The sequence below is a fragment of the Schistocerca piceifrons genome, chromosome 1 (genome assembly GCF_021461385.2).
Source record: "Schistocerca piceifrons isolate TAMUIC-IGC-003096 chromosome 1, iqSchPice1.1, whole genome shotgun sequence".
Classification (NCBI taxonomy): domain Eukaryota; kingdom Metazoa; phylum Arthropoda; class Insecta; order Orthoptera; family Acrididae; genus Schistocerca; species Schistocerca piceifrons.
Window position 1 is genome coordinate 163892056 of NC_060138.1, and position 23461 is coordinate 163915516.

Consider the following 23461-nt stretch of genomic DNA (forward strand, 5'->3'; position numbering starts at 1 on the left):
ACTATCTTGTCCCATCCACCATATTCACCGGATTTGGCCTCCTGCGACTATTTCCTGTTCCCAAAACTGAAGAGACCTATGAAAGTACGAAGATCTTCAACGATTGAGGAAATAAAAACTGCATCACTGGAAGTACTAAAGGCTGCACCAAAAACTGCTTATGAGAAGTGCTTCAAGAATTGAAAGAAGCGTTTGCACAATGGTATTATATCTGAGGGGTATTACTTTGAAGGGGACAACGTGAGTATTGTTGAATAAACAAATACTTTTTTTATAAACATATAAAGTAACCTTACTTTTTGAACACAACTCGTACATGCTCTACAACATGTCAATCGTGACCTCGATGCCAGTTTCACTACACGCACCATCTGGATTCTTCCCCCAGACACCAGTTTCTCATAACTTAACAGCTAGGAACTTGGTTCTCACCACCCACCGGGCCTTAATTTACATTAATTTCTTCCATCTCAGCATTTCTTCACAGTAACTACTGCTTTCTTCACTCCGTTTTAGTTTTCTACATCTTTCATTTTCTTACCTGTCTATTTTTTGCCTACCCCTCCCATGTCTGTTATGTGCAATGCACTTAGCTTTTCATTCTTATTAACTCATGCACAATGTTTACATCTCTGTCTTGCATATTACCCCGTATTCCCTCTTTAAACTCTCATGTTTTCAAAGCTCGTCCAGTGCAGTCCCCAACAATCAGTCTTCCTTCTCATCCCATCTGGTAAGTCTCCCCTGACTTGCAGTTCTGAGTGACTTTCACAAAATCTACCCCTTTCCCTTGACTCTCAGTCCTTTTCCTTCGCCCCTCTTCCTTCCCCATCAACCTTCTATCTGAAGGAAGAGCCACTGGCTGTGAAAGCTTGCCTAGTTAAATTTTTGTATTTGTGTTCTGCCACTGCTTGGTCAGTAGATTTTTTTATCTACCCAGTTACATTACAGTGCCTCAGTGAGATGATTGAAGATTTGTCCGGAAATCAAAATGATCATCCATTCGTTTATCTAAAGCAATAAACAATTTGAAGGGGGAGGGGGGGGGGGGTGCGGAGGGACAAAATCTGAATGAACAGAATGGGAACTGAGCCATGATGATCTCCAAATGGAAGTGTACTGTCATGACTACTGCATTTGGTCTATTACAAGGATTTTAGGCAGCTGTTAGAGAGCCTCAATTCATTAAATTTTCCAATATGCTGTATGTTTTTGGGCAGTTCACTTCTGTGACTGATGACTGTATTCGAGTTCACTACATACTGGAAGCTACTTTCGCTTTTGCACACCTATTCATAGAGGAGTCTTGCTTCTAGATGAAACTGTGTACTGTTTCTTCCATGAGAATCTCCTTGTCTCTCAGTATGTGAAAAAGAAATTCTCAATAAGGCCAGGGAACGAGAAAACATGCCATCCATCAGTCACACCAACAGATTCTATTAAATTAACCACTCTGTGGCTTTTAGCCATTCCAAGGTATCTCTGTTGCTTGTCTCGTAGATAACAGTATTTATTGGGGGCTCTTTATTGACTGAATGTTATTTTCATTTATTTTTTTATTACTTAACCAAACAACATTTCACGTAATTGGTTTCAGTGTCTAGCAGTTGTTTCTACACTGCCAGGGGGGAAAAATGCAACACCCTCTGTTTACTGATAAGTGTAATGACGAATTACTGTAGGAGTATATAACAACAAATTCAGGAAAATGAAACAAAAGTCACAGGAAAGGATGTCCCAACAGTCGCACCAAATAAGAAATGTGCCCCCTCTGGCAGCAAAGTATCAAAAGGTGCCAATGGCATCCTGTGATAGATTTTCCCAAGCACCCTGTGTATGTTTATTTTTTTTAAAATTTAGCAACGGTTCTTGCAGGGCTTAGAGAAAGAGTATGTTAAGTTTCAACATCACCAAGTCCCAGATACATTCAATTGGAGAGAGATCTGATAACCTCACTGGCCACAGTGGTGGTTGTACACCATGGAAAGCATTTAGCATCACAAAAAAAAGATGTTTGTGGATGTGTATTGTCCTGCTGGAAAGGCACATCACTTTCCTGCCAAAGCACAGCGATAACAACATTTCTCCATTGTTTCCAAAACAGAAACGAAAAGATACAGCTGTACAATATTTTGAAACATTTTGAAATCTACCATTTTCAGGTTGTTCAGTATTATGAGCAAAATGTAATGCGCCAGTCTGGTGTGGCTGTTGAAAATAGCAAAACGAAAGCCAAAGTTTTCCATTTGACATTCAAGAAATCATTCACAAGGGAGAATCATACAAATATACCATCATCTGAACATCGGACATTTTCCCATAAGGACCTTATAGTAATAATTATCCCTGGCATAAAGAAACAACTGAAAGATTTGAAAGCAAATAAATCACCAGGTCCAGATGGAATCCCAATTTGGTTTTACAAGAAGTACTCTGTTTCACAAGGAGTACTCTATGGCATTATCCCTTACCTAGCCTGCATTTATCATGAATCTCTCATCCAGCACGAAGTCCCAAGTGACTGGAAAAAAGTACAGGTGACACCAGTATATAAGAAATGTAGAAGAGCAGACCTGCAAAATTACAGACCATTATCTCTAACTTTGGTTTGCTGCAGAACCCTTGATCATATTCTCAGTTCGAATATGATACACTTTCTTGAGACTGAGAAGCATATGTCCATGAATCAGCATGGTTTGAGAAAGCATTGTCGTGCAAAACTCAGCTTGCCCTTTTCTCACACAATGTACTGTGAACTATGTATGAAGGTGTCCACACTGTGTCCCACTGCACACTGTTAATGAAGGTACGAGCATATGGAATAAGTTCACAGATATTTGAGTGGCTCAAATATTTCTCAAGTAATAGAACCCAGTACATTGTCCTCGACTGCGAGTGTTCATCAGAGACAATGGTACTGTCAGGAGTGCCCAGGGAAGTGCGATACAACAGCTGTTGTTCTCTGTATACATAAATGATTTGGCAAGTACGGTTGGCAGCAATCTGCGGTTGGCCCTTCCGATCTCTGATGTCATTACAAGGTGTATACGCAGACAAGGAAAAAAAAAATTCTCCGTGTTAAGTGACAATATATTTTCCCTCAAAACTGCAAAACTTATCAATCCTTTGAATGGTTATTGTTTTATACACAGCGTAGAATTTCCCGGCACTTTAGAAAACGAAACTCAGGGAAAAAGATACGTTTTGGAAATATCTTCGATGTGCAGCAACACATACGCTGCATATTTTCGTATTACGAAACTATACATTGGAATTCCACCAAACACCGCATGTTACTTTCCTAATCACCGAAATCGAAATTGTGATGTGCTTTTGTAAGCCACTCATAACTCATGTCATGTGATCTCGCCAGTCGATGACAGCGGATATTCAGAGCGTAGGACATGTGATGTAGTCAGCCAACAGAAACATCTACATCTACATCTACATCTACATCTACATTGATACTCCGCAAGCCACCCAACGGTGTGTGGCGGAGGGCACTTTAAGTGCCACTGTCATTACCTCCCTTTCCTGTTCCAGTCGCGTATGGTTCGTGGGAAGAACGACTGTCTGAAAGCCTCCGTGCGCGCTCTAATCTCTCTAATTTTACATTCGTGATCTCCTCGGGAAGTATAAGTAGGGGGAAGCAATATATTCGATACCTCATCCAGAAACGCACCCTCTCGAAACCTGGCGAGCAAGCTACACCGCGATGCAGAGCGCCTCTCTTGCAGAGTCTGCCACTTGAGTTTATTAAACATCTCCGTAACGCTATCACGGTTACCAAATAACCCAGTGACGAAACGCGCCGCTCTTCTTTGGATCTTCTCTATCTCCTCCGTCAACCCGACCTGGTACGGATCCCACACTGATGAGCAACACTCAAGTATAGGTCGAACGAGTGTTTTGTAAGCCACCTCCTTTGTTGATGGACTACATTTTCTAAGCACTCTCCCAATGAATCTCAACCTGGTACCCGCCTTACCAACAATTAGTTTTATATGATCATTCCACTTCAAATCGTTCCGTACGCATACTCCCAGATATTTTACAGAAGTAACTGCTACCAGTGTTTGTTCCGCTATCATATAATCATACAATAAAGGATCCTTCTTTCTATGTATTCGCAATATATTACATTTGTCTATGTTAAGGGTCAGTTGCCACTCCCTGCACCAAGTGCCTATCCGCTGCAGATCTTCCTGTATTTCGCTACAATTTTCTAATGCAGCAACTTCTCTGTATACTACAGCATCATCCGCGAAAAGCCGCATGGAACTTCCGACACTATCTACTAAGTCATTTATATATATTGTGAAAAGCAATGGTCCCATAACACTCCCCTGTGGCACGCCAGAGGTTACTTTAACGTCTGTAGACGTCTCTCCATTGATAACAACATGCTGTGTTCTGTTTGCTAAAAACTCTTCAATCCAGCCACACAGCTGGTCTGATATTCCGTAGGCTCTTACTTTGTTTATTAGGCGACAGTGCGGAACTGTATCGAACGCCTTCCGGAAGTCAAGAAAAATAGCATCTACCTGGGAGCCTGTATCTAATATTTTCTGGGTCTCATGAACAAATAAAGCGAGTTGGGTCTCACACGATCGCTGTTTCCGGAATCCATGTTGATTCCTACATAGTAGATTCTGGGTTTCCAGAAATGACATGATACGCGAGCAAAAAACATGTTCTAAAATTCTACAAGAGATCGACGTAAGAGATATAGGTCTATAGTTTTGCGCATCTGCTCGACGACCCTTCTTGAAGACTGGGACTATCTGTGCTCTTTTCCAATCATTTGGAACCCTCCGTTCCTCTAGAGACTTGCGGTACACGGCTGTTAGAAGGGGGGCAAGTTCTTTCGCGTACTCTGTGTAGAATCGAATTGGTATCCCGTCAGGTCCAGTGGACTTTCCTCTATTGAGTGATTCCAGTTGCTTTTCTATTCCTTGGACACTTATTTCGATGTCAGCCATTTTTTCGTTTGTGCGAGGATTTAGAGAAGGAACTGCAGTGCGGTCTTCCTCTGTGAAACAGCTTTGGAAAAAGGTGTTTAGTATTTCAGCTTTACGCGTGTCATCCTCTGTTTCAATGCCATCATCATCCCGTAGTGTCTGGATATGCTGTTTCGAGCCACTTACTGATTTAACGTAAGACCAGAACTTCCTAGGATTTTCTGTCAAGTCGGTACATAGAATTTTACTTTCGAATTCAATGAACGCTTCACGCATAGCCCTCCTTACGCTAACTTTGACATCGTTTAGCTTCAGTTTGTCTGAGAGGTTTTGGCTGCGTTTAAACTTGGAGTGGAGCTCTCTTTGCTTTCGCAGTAGTTTCCTAACTTTGTTGTTGTACCACGGTGGGTTTTTCCCGTCCCTCACAGTTTTACTCGGCACGTACCTGTCTAAAACGCATTTTACGATTGCCTTGAACTTTTTCCATAAACACTCAACATTGTCAGTGTCGGAACAGAAATTTTCGTTTTGATCTGTTAGGTAGTCTGAAATCTGCCTTCTATTACTCTTGCTAAACAGATAAACCTTCCTCCCTTTTTTTATATTCCTATTAACTTCCATATTCAGGGATGCTGCAACGGCCTTATGATCACTGATTCCCTGTTCTGTACATACAGATTCGAAAAGTTCGGGTCTGTTTGTTATCAGTAGGTCCAAGATGTTATCTCCACGAGTCGGTTCTCTGTTTAATTGCTCGAGGTAATTTTCGGATAGTGCACTCAGTATAAGGTCACTCGATGCTCTGTCCCTACCACCCGTCCTAAACATCTGAGTGTCCCAGTCTATATCTGGTAAATTGAAATCTCCACCTAAGACTATAACATGCTGAGAAAATTTATGTGAAATGTATTCCAAATTTTCTCTCAGTTGTTCTGCCACTAATGCTGCTGAGTCGGGAGGTCGGTAAAAGGAGCCAATTATTAACCTAGTTCGGTTGTTTAGTGTAACCTCCACCCATAATAATTCACAGGAACTATCCACTTCTACTTCACTACAGGATAAACTACTACTAACTGCGATGAACACTCCACCACCGGTTGCATGCAATCTATCCTTTCTAAACACCGTGTGTACCTTTGTAAAAATTTCGGCAGAATTTATCTCTGGCTTAAGCCAGCTTTCTGTACCTATAACGATTTCAGCTTCGGTGCTTTCTATCAGCGCTTGAAGTTCCGGTACTTTACCAACGCAGCTTCGACAGTTGACAATTACAATACCGATTGCTGCTTGGTCCCCGCATGTCCTGACTTTGCCCCGCACCCGTTGAGGCTGTTGCCCTTTCTGTACTTGCCCAAGGCCATCTAACCTAAAAAACCGCCCAGCCCACGCCACACAACCCCTGCTACCCGTGTAGCCGCTTGTTGTGTGTAGTGGACTCCTGACCTATCCAGCGGAACCCGAAACCCCACCACCCTATGGCGCAAGTCGAGGAATCTGCAGCCCACACGGTCACAGAACCGTCTCAGCCTCTGATTCAGACCCTCCACTCGGCTCTGTACCAAAGGTCCGCAGTCAGTCCTGTCGACGATGCTGCAGATGGTGAGCTCTGCTTTCATCCCGCTAGCGAGACTGGCAGTCTTCACCAAATCAGATAGCCGCCGGAAGCCAGAGAGGATTTCCTCCGATCCATAGCGACACACATCATTGGTGCCGACATGAGCGACCACCTGCAGATGGGTGCACCCTGTACTCTTCATGGCATCCGGAAGGACCCTTTCCACATCTGGAATGACTCCCCCCGGTATGCACACGGAGTGCACATTGGTTTTCTTCCCCTCTCTTGCTGCCATTTCCCTAAGGGGCCCCATTACGCGCCTGACGTTGGAGCTCCCAACTACCAGTAAGCCCACCCTCTGCGACTGCCCGGATCTTGCAGACTGAGGGGCAACCTCTGGAACAGGACAAGCAGCCATGTCAGGCCGAAGATCAGTATCAGCCTGAGACAGAGCCTGAAACCGGTTCGTCAGACAAACTGGAGAGGCTTTCCGTTCAGCCCTCCGGAATGTCTTTCGCCCCCTGCCACACCTTGAAACGACCTCCCACTCTACCACAGGTGAGGGATCAGCCTCAATGCAGGCAGTATCCCGAGCAACCACAGTCGTAGTCCGATCAGGGGATGCGTGGGACGAGCTGGCCGTCCCCGACAAACCCCCATCCCGACCCCCACAGTGATGCCCATTGGCAACAGCCTCAAGCTGTGTGACCGAAGCCAACACTGCCTGAAGCTGGGAGCGAAGGGATGCCAACTCAGCCTGCATCCGAACACAGCAGTTGCAGTCCCTATCCATGCTAAAAACTGTTTTGCTAAGAACGTCTGAACTAATCTACAGAGAGCGCAAACAAATCGACAAAATTTAAACGGTTATTAAAATACAAGATTGCCTAGTAAATGCAGTAATGCTGCTACTTGCGCACTGCTGACACTGCTCGGCGGCGGAAGGAGACTAAGCGAAATTACACTATTCAGGTACTAAAACACGATGCTACACTCTCAAATACTATAATACGCCCGAAATTTATGAATTAAACAACGCAAGAACCAAAAACACGCAAAGAAATTAAGAGTTAAACTATGTAACAAATGAGTGAGCTAGGAGTATACGACTTGCTGCTCAGCTGCTTATCCAACGGCGGCAGGGAGCACTGTTAAGTAGCATGAACACACAACAGGGAAGGTTAATAGTTTACATTAATATACATAGTGTTTCTACAAGAAAGGCAAAGCTTTCACATATAATATTGGTCTCTAAGGTTAATAAGCTGCAAGAGCTAAGCTTTCGCATACAATGTTGATCTTTTCTGCACGTGTTACACTTTAAGATATATCACACAAATGTGCCAGTAAAATTTTTAATAATGACATAAACGTCTGATCTTCAGGGTTCGAAATTATTTTAAATGGCTAGTCATCAAAATGATGATTTTTAAGTTAGAGTGAAACGCTCTTTAATTTAAGAAATTCATGGTACATTCTCGCACATAGTTCAACCTAAGTAAAAGGATATTTACTCTGAAACTAACTCTGTCCAAACTACCATTCGCAATATGACTTGTTAGAAACAGGTTCGTTTCAGCAGGTGCCAGATAACAGGTGACACCGCGCTTGCACAGGTACCATGACGTAGGAAGCCTGTATGTACGTACGTGTAAAACATTGAAAGATCATACATTATGTCTTAAAAGAAACAAGACATCAGAGGATACTCCAAGAGCATCGGAATTTCGTGAACCATACTAAAATGTGCACATTTAAAGTGCATACTTAAAGTGCACATTCGTGTGTCCAGATTCCCAATGAAGTAGACCCCAACCTGATGTGAAGCTTTTCAGTGTGGTTTTCGGGATGTAAATTTTCTTGGAGCACCAGTACTGTATTATATCATGTTTGGTTCTTTATTATGGCATTATTCCATACGTGCTAGAAAGTGAAAATGTGTACCTGAAATGCAGCAAACAGTTGAAACTAGCCAATACTGTGGAATTAAACATTTAGTTTCAATTACATTGACTGTCTCTGCAGAAAAGTCTAGTAAAAGTCAAATTTCCTTAGCAAACAGACAAAAATAACTTCATTGTTCTGCAAGGCGATTAATGCTTGGAAATAAAATAAAATCTGAAACTAATAACATATTTTAGCCTTCCGTAATTATGTGAATGTATTTTAATTCACTTGATAGCTCCCGCCCACAGATATCTCTTTTTTATTCATTTGACGTGAGAGTCAGCGAAAGGGAAACAGCAAAATCACTAAATGTAAACACGGGTCACGTGGAGACTACCCACTATTACTCAGACTGCTCTACACCATCAGCCCCGGATCAACAATATTTGTAACCAGGTCAATACAAAAAAAAAATCGAACTTTCAAAAATATGTTCATCATTTAGCGCACATCTTTCCGAAAAGTCTTAAACATAAAACATGTGTGTTCGAGGAAACTTAAGACATGCTATTTGGTCTTCAGTGTGCCAAAGTGCAGTGCCTAGCCTCTTCATACAGCATTCTTCTGTTGCGCGTCACTGTATTTCGCTCTGTGGAATGGAAACATGTGTATTTTGTAATCGATACTATCAAACTATATTCAGGACAGTGGAAATTGAAATGTCCTGTGGTGCCACTCCTGCTCCCAGTCTGCGGGTTTGACAGTTTAATCTCTTAAAAAAAAATCTCTTAATTAATAGCAGATGGGAAGATTTGTAATCGGGAGAACAAGAACTCTTCAGGAAATTTGCACTCTTTATTGTCGATTAGCTAATAACTTGCTGTTTTGTGTGACATAAAATTAAATGTAGGATACAAAAAAGCAATAAAGACAATAGACAAGCAAGAAAGTACACATTTCTTCAATCCTTAGCTCCTAGCATTTTTTTTTTTCCTCCCTAATCTTGTTACAGCTTTACACGGCATACTTTCCTTTCTGCGAAAGGATCTATGACCTCATCAAAGTTCGCCAAATGTTTTGCTACATGAAAAATGTAAATGTCGTTATCTAATACTTAAAAAACTTTTAATACAAATAATGCCCAAGACTTGTGTGGTTTCTCAATATGATAACGTATATTTTGTCACTGTCTGTTAGATAAAACAAAATAGGCTTTTCTAATATTGCAGCAATTTTGCAAGACACACCAAATAAACAAGACTGTTTTGGCATAAATGGACATTTTTATAACACAACGGAATATATTTCACGAAGTACCAATATCAAATGCCTATAGGGCCTACTACAAGCAAAAAGCTTTATGTTAGGAAATAGTTTCACATTTCATTCATATGCACCAGTTTCTCAAGCATGAGATCGAAAAGTAGTATTACAAAATTTTTATATAAATTTGGAATCGTCTTACTCTTCCATAATTTGTGTGATGTCCACGTTTCTTCTTCTTCCTTGTTCTAACAATCAATCTTATCACCAATTCTGTAACTATACCTGCTGTTGTCAAAATTTGTTCACCAATTGACTTCACTAACCCTGCCAGAATCACAGGTTTAGTTATCCTGGATTATTCTCCAGTTAGGCGTTGTTACATGTTCGTACAACACGTTTTCCGCGTTACTTCCAGGATAGAACTTAAGCGACTGCTAGCCCAGGACTGTACAACTGGTCCTTACTAGTGTAGTGATCTGGCCTAAAATTTTCTGTCAAAATTTCATTTTCTTTGATACACCGAGAAGATAATATGTAATCTTTCTCACCTGTTATTCCTGTTCATCATTTATTTTCATTCTGGTAGTTTGAATCTATGGATTTCGCTAGTAATTGTAACAACACTGATCATTCGGAAACCCAATCAACAACATAAACAAGACAGCAATTGGTATTCATTCGTTTGGCTTTACTCCACTCAGCACATATAACCCTGTCCCATTTTGTCTGTGGAAAGTTTATTTCTAGATGTGACGAGGATTCTCCTGACAGAGACGTCACGTACACTATGCACGCATTCAAAAATCAACTTATGATTCATTCAGAAATCAAGTTAAAATGTGTTCAAAAACCAATAGGGATGCGTTTCAAAATCATATAAACAATCGATAGACCAACTTGCGCTGGATGATAGGCGCTTTGTGAAACAAGTTTTTTTCCCCCTCAAGAATATGAATTTTGCGACCCCTTTTCCCAGTAACATCTAGCTGCTTGCTGCGACTGCTCGCACAGCCAACAGCTACATTCCTGTAGCCAGAAGCGGGAGAATCTACTTACTCAAAAGCGACTCAACTGTGCATGCGCTCGTAGCTGCTAAAACAAATCTAATGTAAACAGTTGTGACTTCACACTCATCGGAGCGTATGTCATCGTATATGGCGCATTTCCTTTGCAATTTAAGTTATTTTCTCTTTTTTCTCTCATTTATGTGTTATTGTTGAAGTATTATTCTGCAGTAGTGGGATACAGTAATATCCCTTTTTAGAGTATCGGTTCTTAGCAGTCAAAATTACAAAAATTTAACAGAAAACTAAAACAATGAAAAATTTCCAGAATTCTAAAACTTCCCAGATTTTTCCCAGTTTTCTCCTGGATGAAAAAATTCTCAGGTGTTTCCCGGATCTCCCGGATCGTATACACCCTGCATTAATATAGTCGTGGAGCACACAGTTCCAGATGGAAGCAAGCCTGAAGACATTTTTTATTTGGGAAGAGAGAGGTACAAATCTTCATCCAGCCATCACGATTTAGATCTGGTGTCAACTGGTAAATCACAATGCCTCATTCAACAAGGACACAGTCAATTTCCTGTCTTTGGTATGTCCACACATGCTGGTTACCACTACTCTCATTACTTCGTTATTACAAGACAACAGTACAAAGCTTTGTTCTCAGATCATTCAAAGATGAAAAGGGAACTGCTCATACCCCTGAAAACACGTTTGGTGCATCTGAAACTTATAAAGAGTCATAATGAGCCAAAAGCAGTTGCTACTTGTCAGCATTTCCGTGATCAACTAGTCTGTGTGGCAGACACTTATAATCACACACATTCACAGTTGCATTATTCAGTGTTTAGATCTGTACACATTTGTTTGTACAAGAGCAGTAACATATCAGAGTATTTTCATGCTTACAGTCCTTTTCTCTTGTGCTTAGTTATCTGTGACAGTTCTTTTTTTGAAGATAATCAGCTGACACTAGGATATTTTTTTGCAAAAGTAAGAAATAGTAAGAAGAATGAAAAATTTAGGTGATGCATCAGCTGAATGTTTTACAAGACAAGGACAGTTAGCTCAGAGATAACAGGAGAATAGCTGGAATCTCAAGAACGCGGAAAATTGGCACAGTGATGACTGTGTGGATGCAGAACTTTTAAATATATTTTGTGGTACTGCTGAATATGAAGATATGGGCAAATAATTGTGATTAAATGCACTAGCAGAAGTAAATAAATTGGGTGATACTTCACGTAAGGAACAACATGACATGCAGTAACATCTATTTACAAAACAAGAATGTTTGCATTTTCATCCTACTAGTAATACAACGAAGGATTTCTATAGATTACTACTCACAGATGTCACTTCAGTTTGACGCTGATAATTGAGAGGAGAGGCAGATTTATTTCAACGACAGACTGTGTCAAGTTGCCACACAGAAAGAGACCTATCTTTAGCTGTATCATAAAGTATTTGGAAGGGGAATTTGTCATTTAGACAATGTATGAAACGAAAGGCATAAATACAGAATCAAGGTATGCATACTGAACAATCAAGGTTGTTTTATAAATAAGTGCGCTGTGTACACAGGACTGTTGGATAATACGAGTCAGGGAGAGAGCGGTGAATCACGCTGAAAACGCGGTTTCACATTTGATGGAAGAGAAGCTGAATGTTAGCCATCATATTTACTTGGATAGTCTGATTGAATTAGCTGTAGTGTTAGCTAAAAAACATCTGAATCTTAAAATGCATTCCACTAAGGTTAGATAGGAGGATTACCCATAAAGTAGTTTTATTTATACATTAAAATGGGAAAAACAACCATTACTCTGTATTCATAAGACATGATGACTGGAAAATGGGAGAATGGATGAGATGGGCTAGTTACTGACAACACACAAGGACAGAGACTGTCCAAATCAGTCTGCATTTTGATTAAAATGCAGTACAGTTACACATACTTAGTAAACATTTTTGTGTCGAAGAAAATTCATAACAGGTCCTCAGATTCTGTTCCGGCATGTCTAAAATCTTTCAATTTTTTCATTAAGTACTGAAAGACTGTTAGACTGTATTTATTCTTCAACGAAGATGCATACTTGATTCTTGTTTGAGCTGCATTTTGTGTGTACAGTGGAACCTTGCATAGTCAGCATAATTTGTTCCAGAATCTTATTCTTACCAAGGTATTCCATGCAAAAGAAGTACTCAAAGTTTTATCTTATCCGTGCCATTTATTCAAAGAAAATTATACATACAGTGTTATGTACTTTATTATTCACTATACATAACTAATTCTTTTTTACTAGGAAGCTATGCATAGTCATTTGTTTCTGCTGACACTTCAACACTTGTGAAAGTGTGATGTGACACAGCATCATCATCAAATACATTTGTAGCGCATGTAGCCATTGCTTTATTGGGGTGATGATTTTCAATGTACACTGTATCCAACTCCCATGCTCACAGCATTTCTCTTATTGCACAAAAAGGTTGTTGCTTTACTGTTACCACATCCTCTCCCCCCCCCCCCCTCCTCCTCCTCTGAAGAACTCCTTGCCACAACTTCCTGCTGTGAAACACACTACAATCCCATAAGCCCCTCGGTGATCATTTCTTAGCTATGATTTCCACAAGCTCATTGATATCATTGTTATCCACTTCTAATCCCATGCTCTTGGCCAAAGACACAATCTCGTTGAGTACAGGCTCTGCAGGTACTTAGTCAAATGCCTCAGAGTCACATTAGACATGCCAAGAGATGAAAACGTGCACTTGAAATTCAGTGAAAAGTTGAAACTTGCCAATAGTGCGGAATGAAACATTTCACTTCTAATAAATTGACTGTCTCTGGGGAAAAGATGAATAAAAGCCACATTTATTTAGCAAGCCGACAAAAGTAACTTCATTGTTCTACAAGGTGACTGACTGCCAAAAATGTGGGAATAAAATAAAATCAGAAAACAAACTAATAACATATGTTAGCCTTCCATAATTATGTGAATGTATTTTAACTCACTTGATAGCTCTCAACCACAGAAATCCATTTTGTTTTCATTTGATGTGAGAAGCGTAAACGAAGAGGAAACAGCAAAATCACTAACCGTAAATACGGCTTACATGGACATTAACCCCCTCCCCACTACAACCCACACTGCTATGCGCATGCGTGAATTTGATAGCTTGGGCACACCAGAAAAATTTTTCAGGGTATCATCTGGCTGCTTGTTGCTACTGCTGATACAGCTAACAACCATACTTCAAGCAACCAAAAGCGGGAGAAGGTACTGCCCACACACAACTCAACTGCGCAAGCGTAAGAGCCTACAGGCAACTGGTCAAACAAACTTAATGTAAACAATTTTGACGTCACGCTCGTCGGCAGCAGTTTATTGTTATGAAGTATTGTATAGTCTTCATCCTAAAGCCTTTGATGCATTTTGCTGTTTATCAGTTCTTACCAAACAAAATTACAAAAATTTAACTGAAGACTAAAACAACGTAAAATACCCAGAAGTCTAAAAAATTCTTAAAGTTTTCCCCAGTTTTCTCCTGGATGAAAAAAATCCTGTGTGTTCCCGGTCATCCCAGAGCATATACACCCTGTTATTATTTATCAAGGTTTGACTTGGGTTTTCCTAGCCTGTCCCTCGTCCTTGAAAATTTAATTACAGGTAACACATAAAATTCACCACAACTTCATGAAAATGCCTTGGGTCTCTCATTGTATTACCTCTAAAATTCCAAATTAAAGAACAATACCACTGATGAAAAACATACAGATTAAAAAGTAAGTATTTGTGGGACTAACTACTGCTTTGTCCATGACCCACTTGCCATGTGCGAAAGCTAACTGAATGACCAGGCATTCAGCTTTGTACATATACATGATGTACATAATGGACTAATAAAACTTCTCTTGCGATTTTCTCATTTATTTGTGATCCCGACATCGTGGCCTCCCCTTGCAAGTACAGAATATGAACTTTTAACATTCTGAAGAAGTATTATGTAAGCTCTTAGCTCTCACATTGACAAGCATTGATGTTGTGATTAGTTGTGTGCGCTAATGACCACACCGAATGGAAAGTGGTACCCAGAAGAATGGGTATTGTGATAATCAGTGACAAAAATTGAAAAGTACTCACAGCGGAAGAACATTATAAAGTGCAGACTGTCTCCTCTAGTAATTTAGCTCTATGAAATCTAGAGAAACTGATCTGAACTGTGTGATACAGAAACAGATTACTGGTAATAGGTACAAACCTATCACAAGTATGTGTAGGACTGAAAAAAATCCTTAAGAATAACACAGAAAAATTTTTAGTATACAAAAAATAGGCCTCCACTCTTATAGCAAAAATATAATTATATCTCTCTGACAATAATGAGTGCAATTATAAAAGGTATTAAGCAGTAGTTGAAAATAAATGACATCTACCTAGAATAATGTGGGAAGAGAGAATTTTCATAATAGTTGTGGTTTCTCTACTAACTTAATTCAAGTTAACAGTTATAATTATTTACAGAGGTAGGTTGACAGCTACTTCTGTTAATTTATACCTTGACTTGATCCACAGCAATGAAGTGTCTCCTTCGTGATGAGATCTATGGAACATCATGTATGAATGAGTTAATGTACAAGGCTACGTCAACTAAGAGGATAACAGCAAAATACATTATGTAGATAAACTAAGTGACGTGAAATTATAAAGTGGCAACATCCGAATCTGACACGACGAATGTACGATGCAATATTTTCCTTCAGAGAAACAATACAGGCCTATAATTCTAGGTCCAAGAGCTCGTGTCACTTGTATTACAAGGCATCACTAAAACTGGCAGCATCACATGCTGTAATCATACAGTACGACCATTGGAACACTAGTAATGAATTTAACAATGAATTTTTTCTTACATGAGCTGGTCCTGTGTGATTACATACTCCATCACTGGTAGCATTCTGGTAAGTATGTGAAGGAAGAAAGAGAGAGAGAGAGAGAGAGAGAGAGAGAGAGAGAGAGAGAGAGAGAGAGAGAGAGAGTGTGTGTGTGTGTGCGTGTGTGTAGGGTGCCATGATATACGAGCTGCATTATATGCAACGCCAACAGAATCATGTTCTGCTCCATTGCACTGGTAAATTCACAACTTAACAGCCAGTCTTATATTGCATGAAAAAAATAAAAATATAGTAGCTGTCACAATTGAGATTCTAGCTCTAAAAAGAGGGCAAATTATGGAAAAAAGGCAGGTGTACCTGAGTACAACATATTTTTTGTTACAGCATTTAGTTTTTTTCCCAGTAATGTAAGCCAAAAGAAAGTTGTGATTGGTGATGAGAGCTGCTTGAACATGCAAACATGAGATATGAAACTCCACACTTTCCTTTAAAAAATTGAGACCATTCCTATACTCCGATTAAAATTACTTTGTGATTGACAGATTACAGGGGCAGGATGGTGAGCAGAAGGGCAGTGTCCCCAGTGTGCGACAACCACGTTTTCCAAGATGCTGAACATTCCTACAAAACAAGTGACAGAGCTACGATTGGATGATGGCTGTCCCTTACCACTTGACTAACTAGAAAAGTCAATCAAAAAGTAATTTCTATCAGAGTGTAGCAATTCCTGTTTTGAGCTGCATTGTGCTCAATATGTATATCAATGGTAAATTATAAAGGTGATTGTGAGTTTCATATTGGATTTATCTTTTCATTAATTTTTCTTAATTACTTCAAACAAAGGACTGTTTCAGCAAAGCATACCCCTCCAGCTGACAGCCTCCCTTAAAAAGAATATTAACATCAACAGTATAAGATTCTGTTTGTTTATGTCTAGATGTGAGAGTTACTAACACAATAAACACACATAAATAGTTAATATGATTACTAAGTACCTTGTTGGCAGCAGGGGATGGTTGGCTGCCAAGATCTGTGACATCGGAAACAGAAGTTACAACACGGTCTGGTGTACCATTGGTAGAGGAATCCAGTGCAGCTGCAGCTTCTGCAGCACGCTGCCATTCCTTCAGAGTTGCCTGAGAAGCATCACACTGTTGCTTGAACTCTGTCCATGAATCTACTTGCTTCAAACATTGCTGGCATATCAGAGAAGGCAGTCCATCACTGTGTGTAACCTGTAACATGATATTTGGTTAGCTTTAATATCACAATTAAAAACACAAATACATAAATGGTGCAATCAGACACAGCACCCATCACATATGCGCACATTTATACCATTAAACCTTTATCATCACCGAGGAGATATAAACTATACTGCAAGGTGAGAGAAAATTGCATTCAATTGTCCAAAAAAAGAAAATTAAAAATTTACAGAAAAGAAGGTGTCTTACACATTAACTATATGGGCTAAGGCTAACAGAGATATCATGCTATAATGGTTGACAAAACAAACTTAAGTATAAATATCTTACGACATTTACAGAATACAAAACAAAAATCATCAGTTTGCAGTATCATTAAACAGATCAGTGATGAAGACAGTATGAACATTCTGTCAACAAGGCAACTATTTGGCAGACCTCTGTCAATTTCCTGTCTTTGGTATGTCCACACATGCTGGTTACCACTACTCTCATTACTTCATTATTACAAGACAACAGTACAAAGCTCTGTTCTCAGATCATTCAAAGATGAAAAGGGAACTGCTCATACCCCTGAAAACACGTTTGGTGCATCTGAAACTTATAAAGAGTCATAATGAGCCAAAAGCAGTTGCTACTTGTCAGCATTTCCGTGATCAACTAGTCTGTGTGGCAGACACTTATAATCACACACATTCACAGTTGCATTATTCAGTGTTTAGATCTGTACACATTTGTTTGTACAAGAGCAGTAACATATCAGAGTATTTTCATGCTTACAGTCCTTTTCTCTTGTGCTTAGTTATCTGTGACAGTTCTTTTTTTGAAGATAATCAGCTGACACTAGGATATTTTTTTGCAAAAGTAAGAAATAGTAAGAAGAATGAAAAATTTAGGTGATGCATCAGCTGAATGTTTTACAAGACAAGGACAGTTAGCTCAGAGATAACAGGAGAATAGCTGGAATCTCAAGAAGGCGGAAAATTGGCAGTGATGACTGTGTGGATGCAGAACTTTTAAATATATTTTGTGGTACTGCTGAATATGAAGATATGGGCAAATAATTGTGATTAAATGCACTAGCAGAAGTAAATAAATTGGGTGATACTTCACGTAAGGAACAACATGACATGCAGTAACATCTATTTACAAAACAAGAATGTTTGCATTTTCATCCTACTAGTAATACAACGAAGGATTTCTATAGATTACTACTCACAGATGTCACTTCAGTTTGACGCTGATAATTGAGAGGAGAGGCAGATTTATTTCAACGACAGACTGTGTCAAGTTGCCACACAGAAAGAGACCCCACATTAATATACATAGTGTTTCCACAAGAAAGGCAAAGCTTTCACATATAATATTGGTCTCAAAAATGGACCAGAAACAGAATCTCTTGTTGTTCTTTAACACAACAAAAATTGAAATATGGTATGCAACTTTCTAATAGAACTCCAAAAATAGCAGCCTCAACAGAAAACATTAGTAGTGGTTGGAGTAAGTCACACAGCCTGTAGTGTCACCTCGAAAGGCACAGTACACACTTCATCAAGCTACATAATACTGGTCTCAGTTATAACAAAGCATCATAACAGATCAAATTATTATTTCTATCTTGGTACAACGGTAAACTTTGTCAAAATTGTCATCTGAATTAGTATCATAAAGAAAACACTACACTGCAGTACAGTATCACATTAATTCAAAAGTGTGTGTTTTCTACTACAGACATTTTATACTCAAAAGCTAACAGCAAATAAGGATAGATATGATCAAATTTTATAGAATCACTCAAAGCAACACTAGTACAAGTGTGTTTGTCTGTATAGCAATCCACTATGGAAATTGCAGTCTTCCACAGAAATATTAAGGACGCAACTTACACTAGAAACAAATTTCCATCATACACAATCCATGTACTACTGTTCAATATAATTTCACTTAGTACATAGTCATGCAAATGACATGTATTATCAGTATTGCAAACGTAGGAGACCACGATGGGCACTGTTAGTAAATTACAGTAAATGTGTTACAAGTAATTACCTAAATCTGCAACAAACATGAGGCAGCACTGGTTGCATGCAATCACTGCAATCCACTCCAGAATGGCACATAAGAAACTTCATGATTATAAAAAGATTACAGTGAAATAAAATCACCTTTAAAAACTCTACACTGTGAAGATCAGAATAATGAGGAATGTTTGATATGAGTCATCGGCTTTGATCAGTGACATACGAAACTTGTGACAAATGTCAAACAATATGGAGACTATAATGTGATGTCTTCCGAAGTAAGAGTGATTTCATGTGTGCCGCAGGGGAGTGTCATAGGACCGTTGCTATTCACAATATACATAAATGACCTGGTGGATGACATTGGAAGTTCACTGAGGCTTTTTGCAGATGATGCTGTGGTGTATCGAGAGGTTGTAGCAATGGAAAATTGTACTGAAATGCAGGAGGATCTGCAGCGAATTGACGCATGGTGCAGGGAATGGCAATTGAATCTCAATGTAGACAAGTGTAATGTGCTGCGAATACACAGAAAGATAGATCCCTTATCATTTAGCTACAAAATAGCAGGTCAGCAACTGGAGGCAGTTAATTCCATAAATTATCTAGGAGTACGCATTAGGAGTGATTTAAAATGGAATGATCATATAAAGTATATCGTCGGTAAAGCAGATGCCAGACTGAGATTCATTGGAAGAATCCTAAGGAAATGCAATCCAAAAACAAAGGAAGTAGGTTATAGTACGCTTGTTCGCCCACTGCTTGAATACTGCTCAACAGTGTGGGATCCGTACCAGATAGGGTTGATAGAAGAGAGAGAGAAGATCCAACGGAGATCGGCGCGCTTCGTTACAGGATCATTTAGTAATCGCGAAAGCGTTACGGAGATGATAGATAAACTCCAGTGGAAGACTCTGCAGGAGAGACGCTCAGTAGCTCGGTACGGGCTTTTGTTAAAGTTTCGAGAACATGCCTTCACCGAAGAGTCAAGCAGTATATTGCTCCCTCCTACGTATATCTCGCGAAGAGACCATGAGGATAAAATCAGAGAGAGTAGAGCCCACACAGAAGCATACCGACAATCCTCCTTTCCACAAACAATACGAGACTGGAATAGAGGGGAGAACCGATAGAGGTACTCAAAGTACCCTCCCACACACACCGTCAGGTGGCTTGCGGAGAATGGATGTAGATGTTATTGTTTGTGTGTGTGTTTTTTCTCCTTGCAAGCTAAGCTACAGGTCAGTCTGTCACCCCAACCAGTTTACTTTTTGTATCAGATTCGCTTGTTTCATCAGCTCAATCCGACCCAACTGTAACCTTCCAAACTAACCTAGAGCTTGGGCTATGCTACAGATTTTTTTCCCCTTCTTTTCTCTCCCACCCCCCACCCCCCCCTCTCTCTCTCTCTCTCTCTCTCTCTCTCTCTCTCTCTCTCTCTCTATCTCTCTCTCTCTCTATCTCTCTCTCTCTCTCTATCTCTATCTCTCTCTATCTCTCTCTCTCTCTATCTCTCTCTCTCTCTCTATCTCTCACTCTGCTTTCACATCCATTAGCTTTGTCAATTAACAACAAAACTGTGACACTATGCACTGAAAGGTGATGTGACAGCAGTAATTAACATTATGTCCCTGCAAGAGCCCATGACTCACCATGAACATTTCCCTTGATCCAAAGATCATTCACAGAAAAAGAGAACACTCACACTAAAACCTTTCATTCTCCTGCTAAATGTACAGTATGCTGTATACACTGAAAAGAGTTTTACATTCACAACTTGAATATGCACAAGAGAAAGCATGTGTTTTTTTTTCGTAACAAATGCTGCACAACATTCAAAAACAGGGCAAATGCTGTTGCAAATACTTATAACTTTCTAGTTATTTTACTGGGAGGAGAGAACTCTTTAAATTCCAACATTAACCAGGTAGAATATAATCTTGATTATGTTGAGCACCACAGCTGTCACTAATGTTAATGAAAACCACCTCAGCCGTGATGATCATAGTTTTTGGTTTTGGTCTTTAACATTACATGTGACTAGACAATTTGTCATGACTTTAGCACAACTTGCCAGCCTGAAGAAGTTCTACAAACAACGAAACTGGTCTTAACACAATAAATATGTAATAACACAACTGAGGCAGTTTTCATTAATAATTAACATTATCCAGGCACTAACAATTTATAATTCACGAGGAAAGACATATATAAAGTGTTGCTGTATAGGCTACATTGACACTGTGAAACTGGCTGTTAAACAGAAGAATAATTATAAAACAATGAATATCAAAATTGTAAGAAAATTTCTTAGGCACTATAAAAGTAATATCAATCATGGATGACTGCACCACCAAGAGCAAAAAACAAGTCGGTAAATAAAATAAGCTTAGCTATAGCAACGGCAGAAAACTATTTGTTTATGGCCAAGGGTTCCAAGACATGTGACACACACTTACTTCCCATCATGCTAGTTATTTACAGTAACAAATATAAAACATGTAACTGGGAAAATCAGAAAAGTGTAACAACATACAAATCAAAGATGATGGCAGAATGACAGAAAATCCACAGAAAATGGTAAATTCTGTAAATGACTAGACCATAATAGGCCTACTCTGATATTGCAGAAAAGTAGCAACAAAATCTTCCTAAAGCCACATGCAGCACCAACAATGATACACACAGTGAGCACAATGATGTTTTCCAGAATAGAGTCTGAATTCAGGAAGACATTATAGAAATTAAAAAACAGGAAGTTTGCAGGTATGAGGTTCCAATCTGTTCTGAAGACATGTATAGACTACAAACAAGACGCATAAACAAGTACAATATATGAATCATTTACTTTGGGCACTTTTCCAGTGTTCCTGAATCACACACAAGTTGTGCCATGCTAATGCAGAGAGTACTGAAAACTCGAGTCCAGTTTCGCTACTGTCTGTATTCTCAAAAACACTGAATCAACCATCATAAAAAGACTAATGGATTACATAAATAAGAACAGCCCTTTTAGAGAATTCATGAAAGTGGTAGGCAACTTACAGCTCTTGACAAGAATGACCCTGTTATGGGTATTTTCTCAGGCTTGTCCTTGGCTTTCAGCACTGTTGACCATAAAATACTACTAAACACACTACAGTAGGCTCAGCGACAGAAGATGGCAGACAGTTGCAAAAAATTTGACATAGCTGCTCCGCATATATAACTTAACCAGTCACATAATGTGATTTTGTATATATCTTAAATACAATGTCTCAGTGTTCTTTTTGCACCAGCTGTCATTTGAGCTCCAAATTTGAGAGATGGCAACAGCACCACCAGCTGTCAGAGATTTCTTTCGCAAACTATTATAGGAGCACTACACGCAAGAGAAACAGCGAACGATTGGTTCCAGTCATACCTGGAGAAAAGGGTGCAAAAGGTAGAGCTGGATCAAGTATCTGCTGCTGATGAATTTTTAATAAAACTGTTGTCAGACAGGGAACATACGTGTGGCTCGGGACAGTGTACTGGATCCTAGTCTCTTCTTAATGTATATCCCACTTTTCGGACAGTATAATACAAGCCTAGGGAGTAAAACTGCTCCTTGCTGATGACAGCAACATCATAGTCACTGACAAAATCGTAACTAATAGACAAGACAAATGAAACCCTCAAGGATGATTGGAATTACACAGTATGTAATAAATTAACATTAAACATAAAGAAAACAAAAAGTATATACTAAAAACAGCTCAGCTCCATCACATTAAGTGTAGATGATATGTCTATATATCGTGCAAAAAGCACAAAGCTTTAAGGAACGTGAATAGTTATCATCAATAACATGGAATGATCAGATCAGGTTGCAACAGCCGCTGTTGTGTGGTGACATACAATTCCTACATACATTCAATTCTTAGCTCTACAGTTTTCTTTCCTGGGGATCAAAGGCACAAAACAGAAACACATTTTTTAAACTGCAGAAAAGGTCCATAAGAATAATAACTAGAAGTAGCAGAAAGTACTCTGTAAACAACTGTTGAAAAAATGGGTATCCTTACTGCACCAAGTGAGTGCAGATACCAACCTTTTGTGCAAACCAGGGCAAACAGTACTAAGTAACCAGGGTAAACAGTACTAAGTACAGTGATTCACTAACAGTTTTATACAGAGGCGTAATCATAATCAACGAACAAGAGCCTGTTTGCATTTGCACATTTACCACACAAAAACTAACAACAAATTCTAAACATTTTAAAGCAAGCACTCAAATTTTCTAGGTAATAAATTGCCCAAAAGAGATGATAACTGAAGCACATCCATTTAAAAAGGCAGCTATAACATTCATCAGTAATGCAGAAGCCCCAACTACACAATTAAAAATAGCTTAGACTAAAGAGTAGGCACTAATGGTAAATAATGAAAGGGACAACTACAATTCATTTTACAATACGTGAAACACTGTAGGCCTAATGCTTTTGCAAGAAAAGCATATACCATACTGTATATTGCATGATAATAGTGTTTTATCTGTCTCCTAAGTTCAGCATCTCATTCATCATGGGAGTATGCTGGTTCACTTTTTCGGGCTTACTAAGGGCGGACATAAAGATGTACATGGGGAATAGTTGTGCGTTTACAGGGCTGGAGTCAGTTTTTCAAACAGGCTGCAGGGAC

At 39.3% G+C, this 23461-nt stretch overlaps 1 protein-coding gene across 3 annotated transcripts in view; it reads right to left on the reverse strand.

The window, feature by feature from the left end:
* LOC124736701 (zinc finger protein 91-like) overlaps positions 1 to 23461 on the reverse strand; it is a 168667-nt gene that overhangs the window by 143628 nt on the left and 1578 nt on the right. For 2 of the 3 annotated variants that reach the window (XR_007009446.1, XM_047248576.1), the window contains exons 2-3: positions 16569 to 16808; positions 15237 to 15281 (exon numbers count right to left, since the gene is read on the reverse strand). Coding sequence is in view for 2 of the 3 variants with exons in the window: in XM_047248576.1 (XP_047104532.1) it covers positions 15237 to 15281; positions 16569 to 16808 (285 nt within the window). In the remaining variant the exon portion in view is untranslated. The remainder of the gene's footprint in view (positions 1 to 15236; positions 15282 to 16568; positions 16809 to 23461) is intronic. The other variant, XM_047248577.1, reaches the window with a different exon arrangement.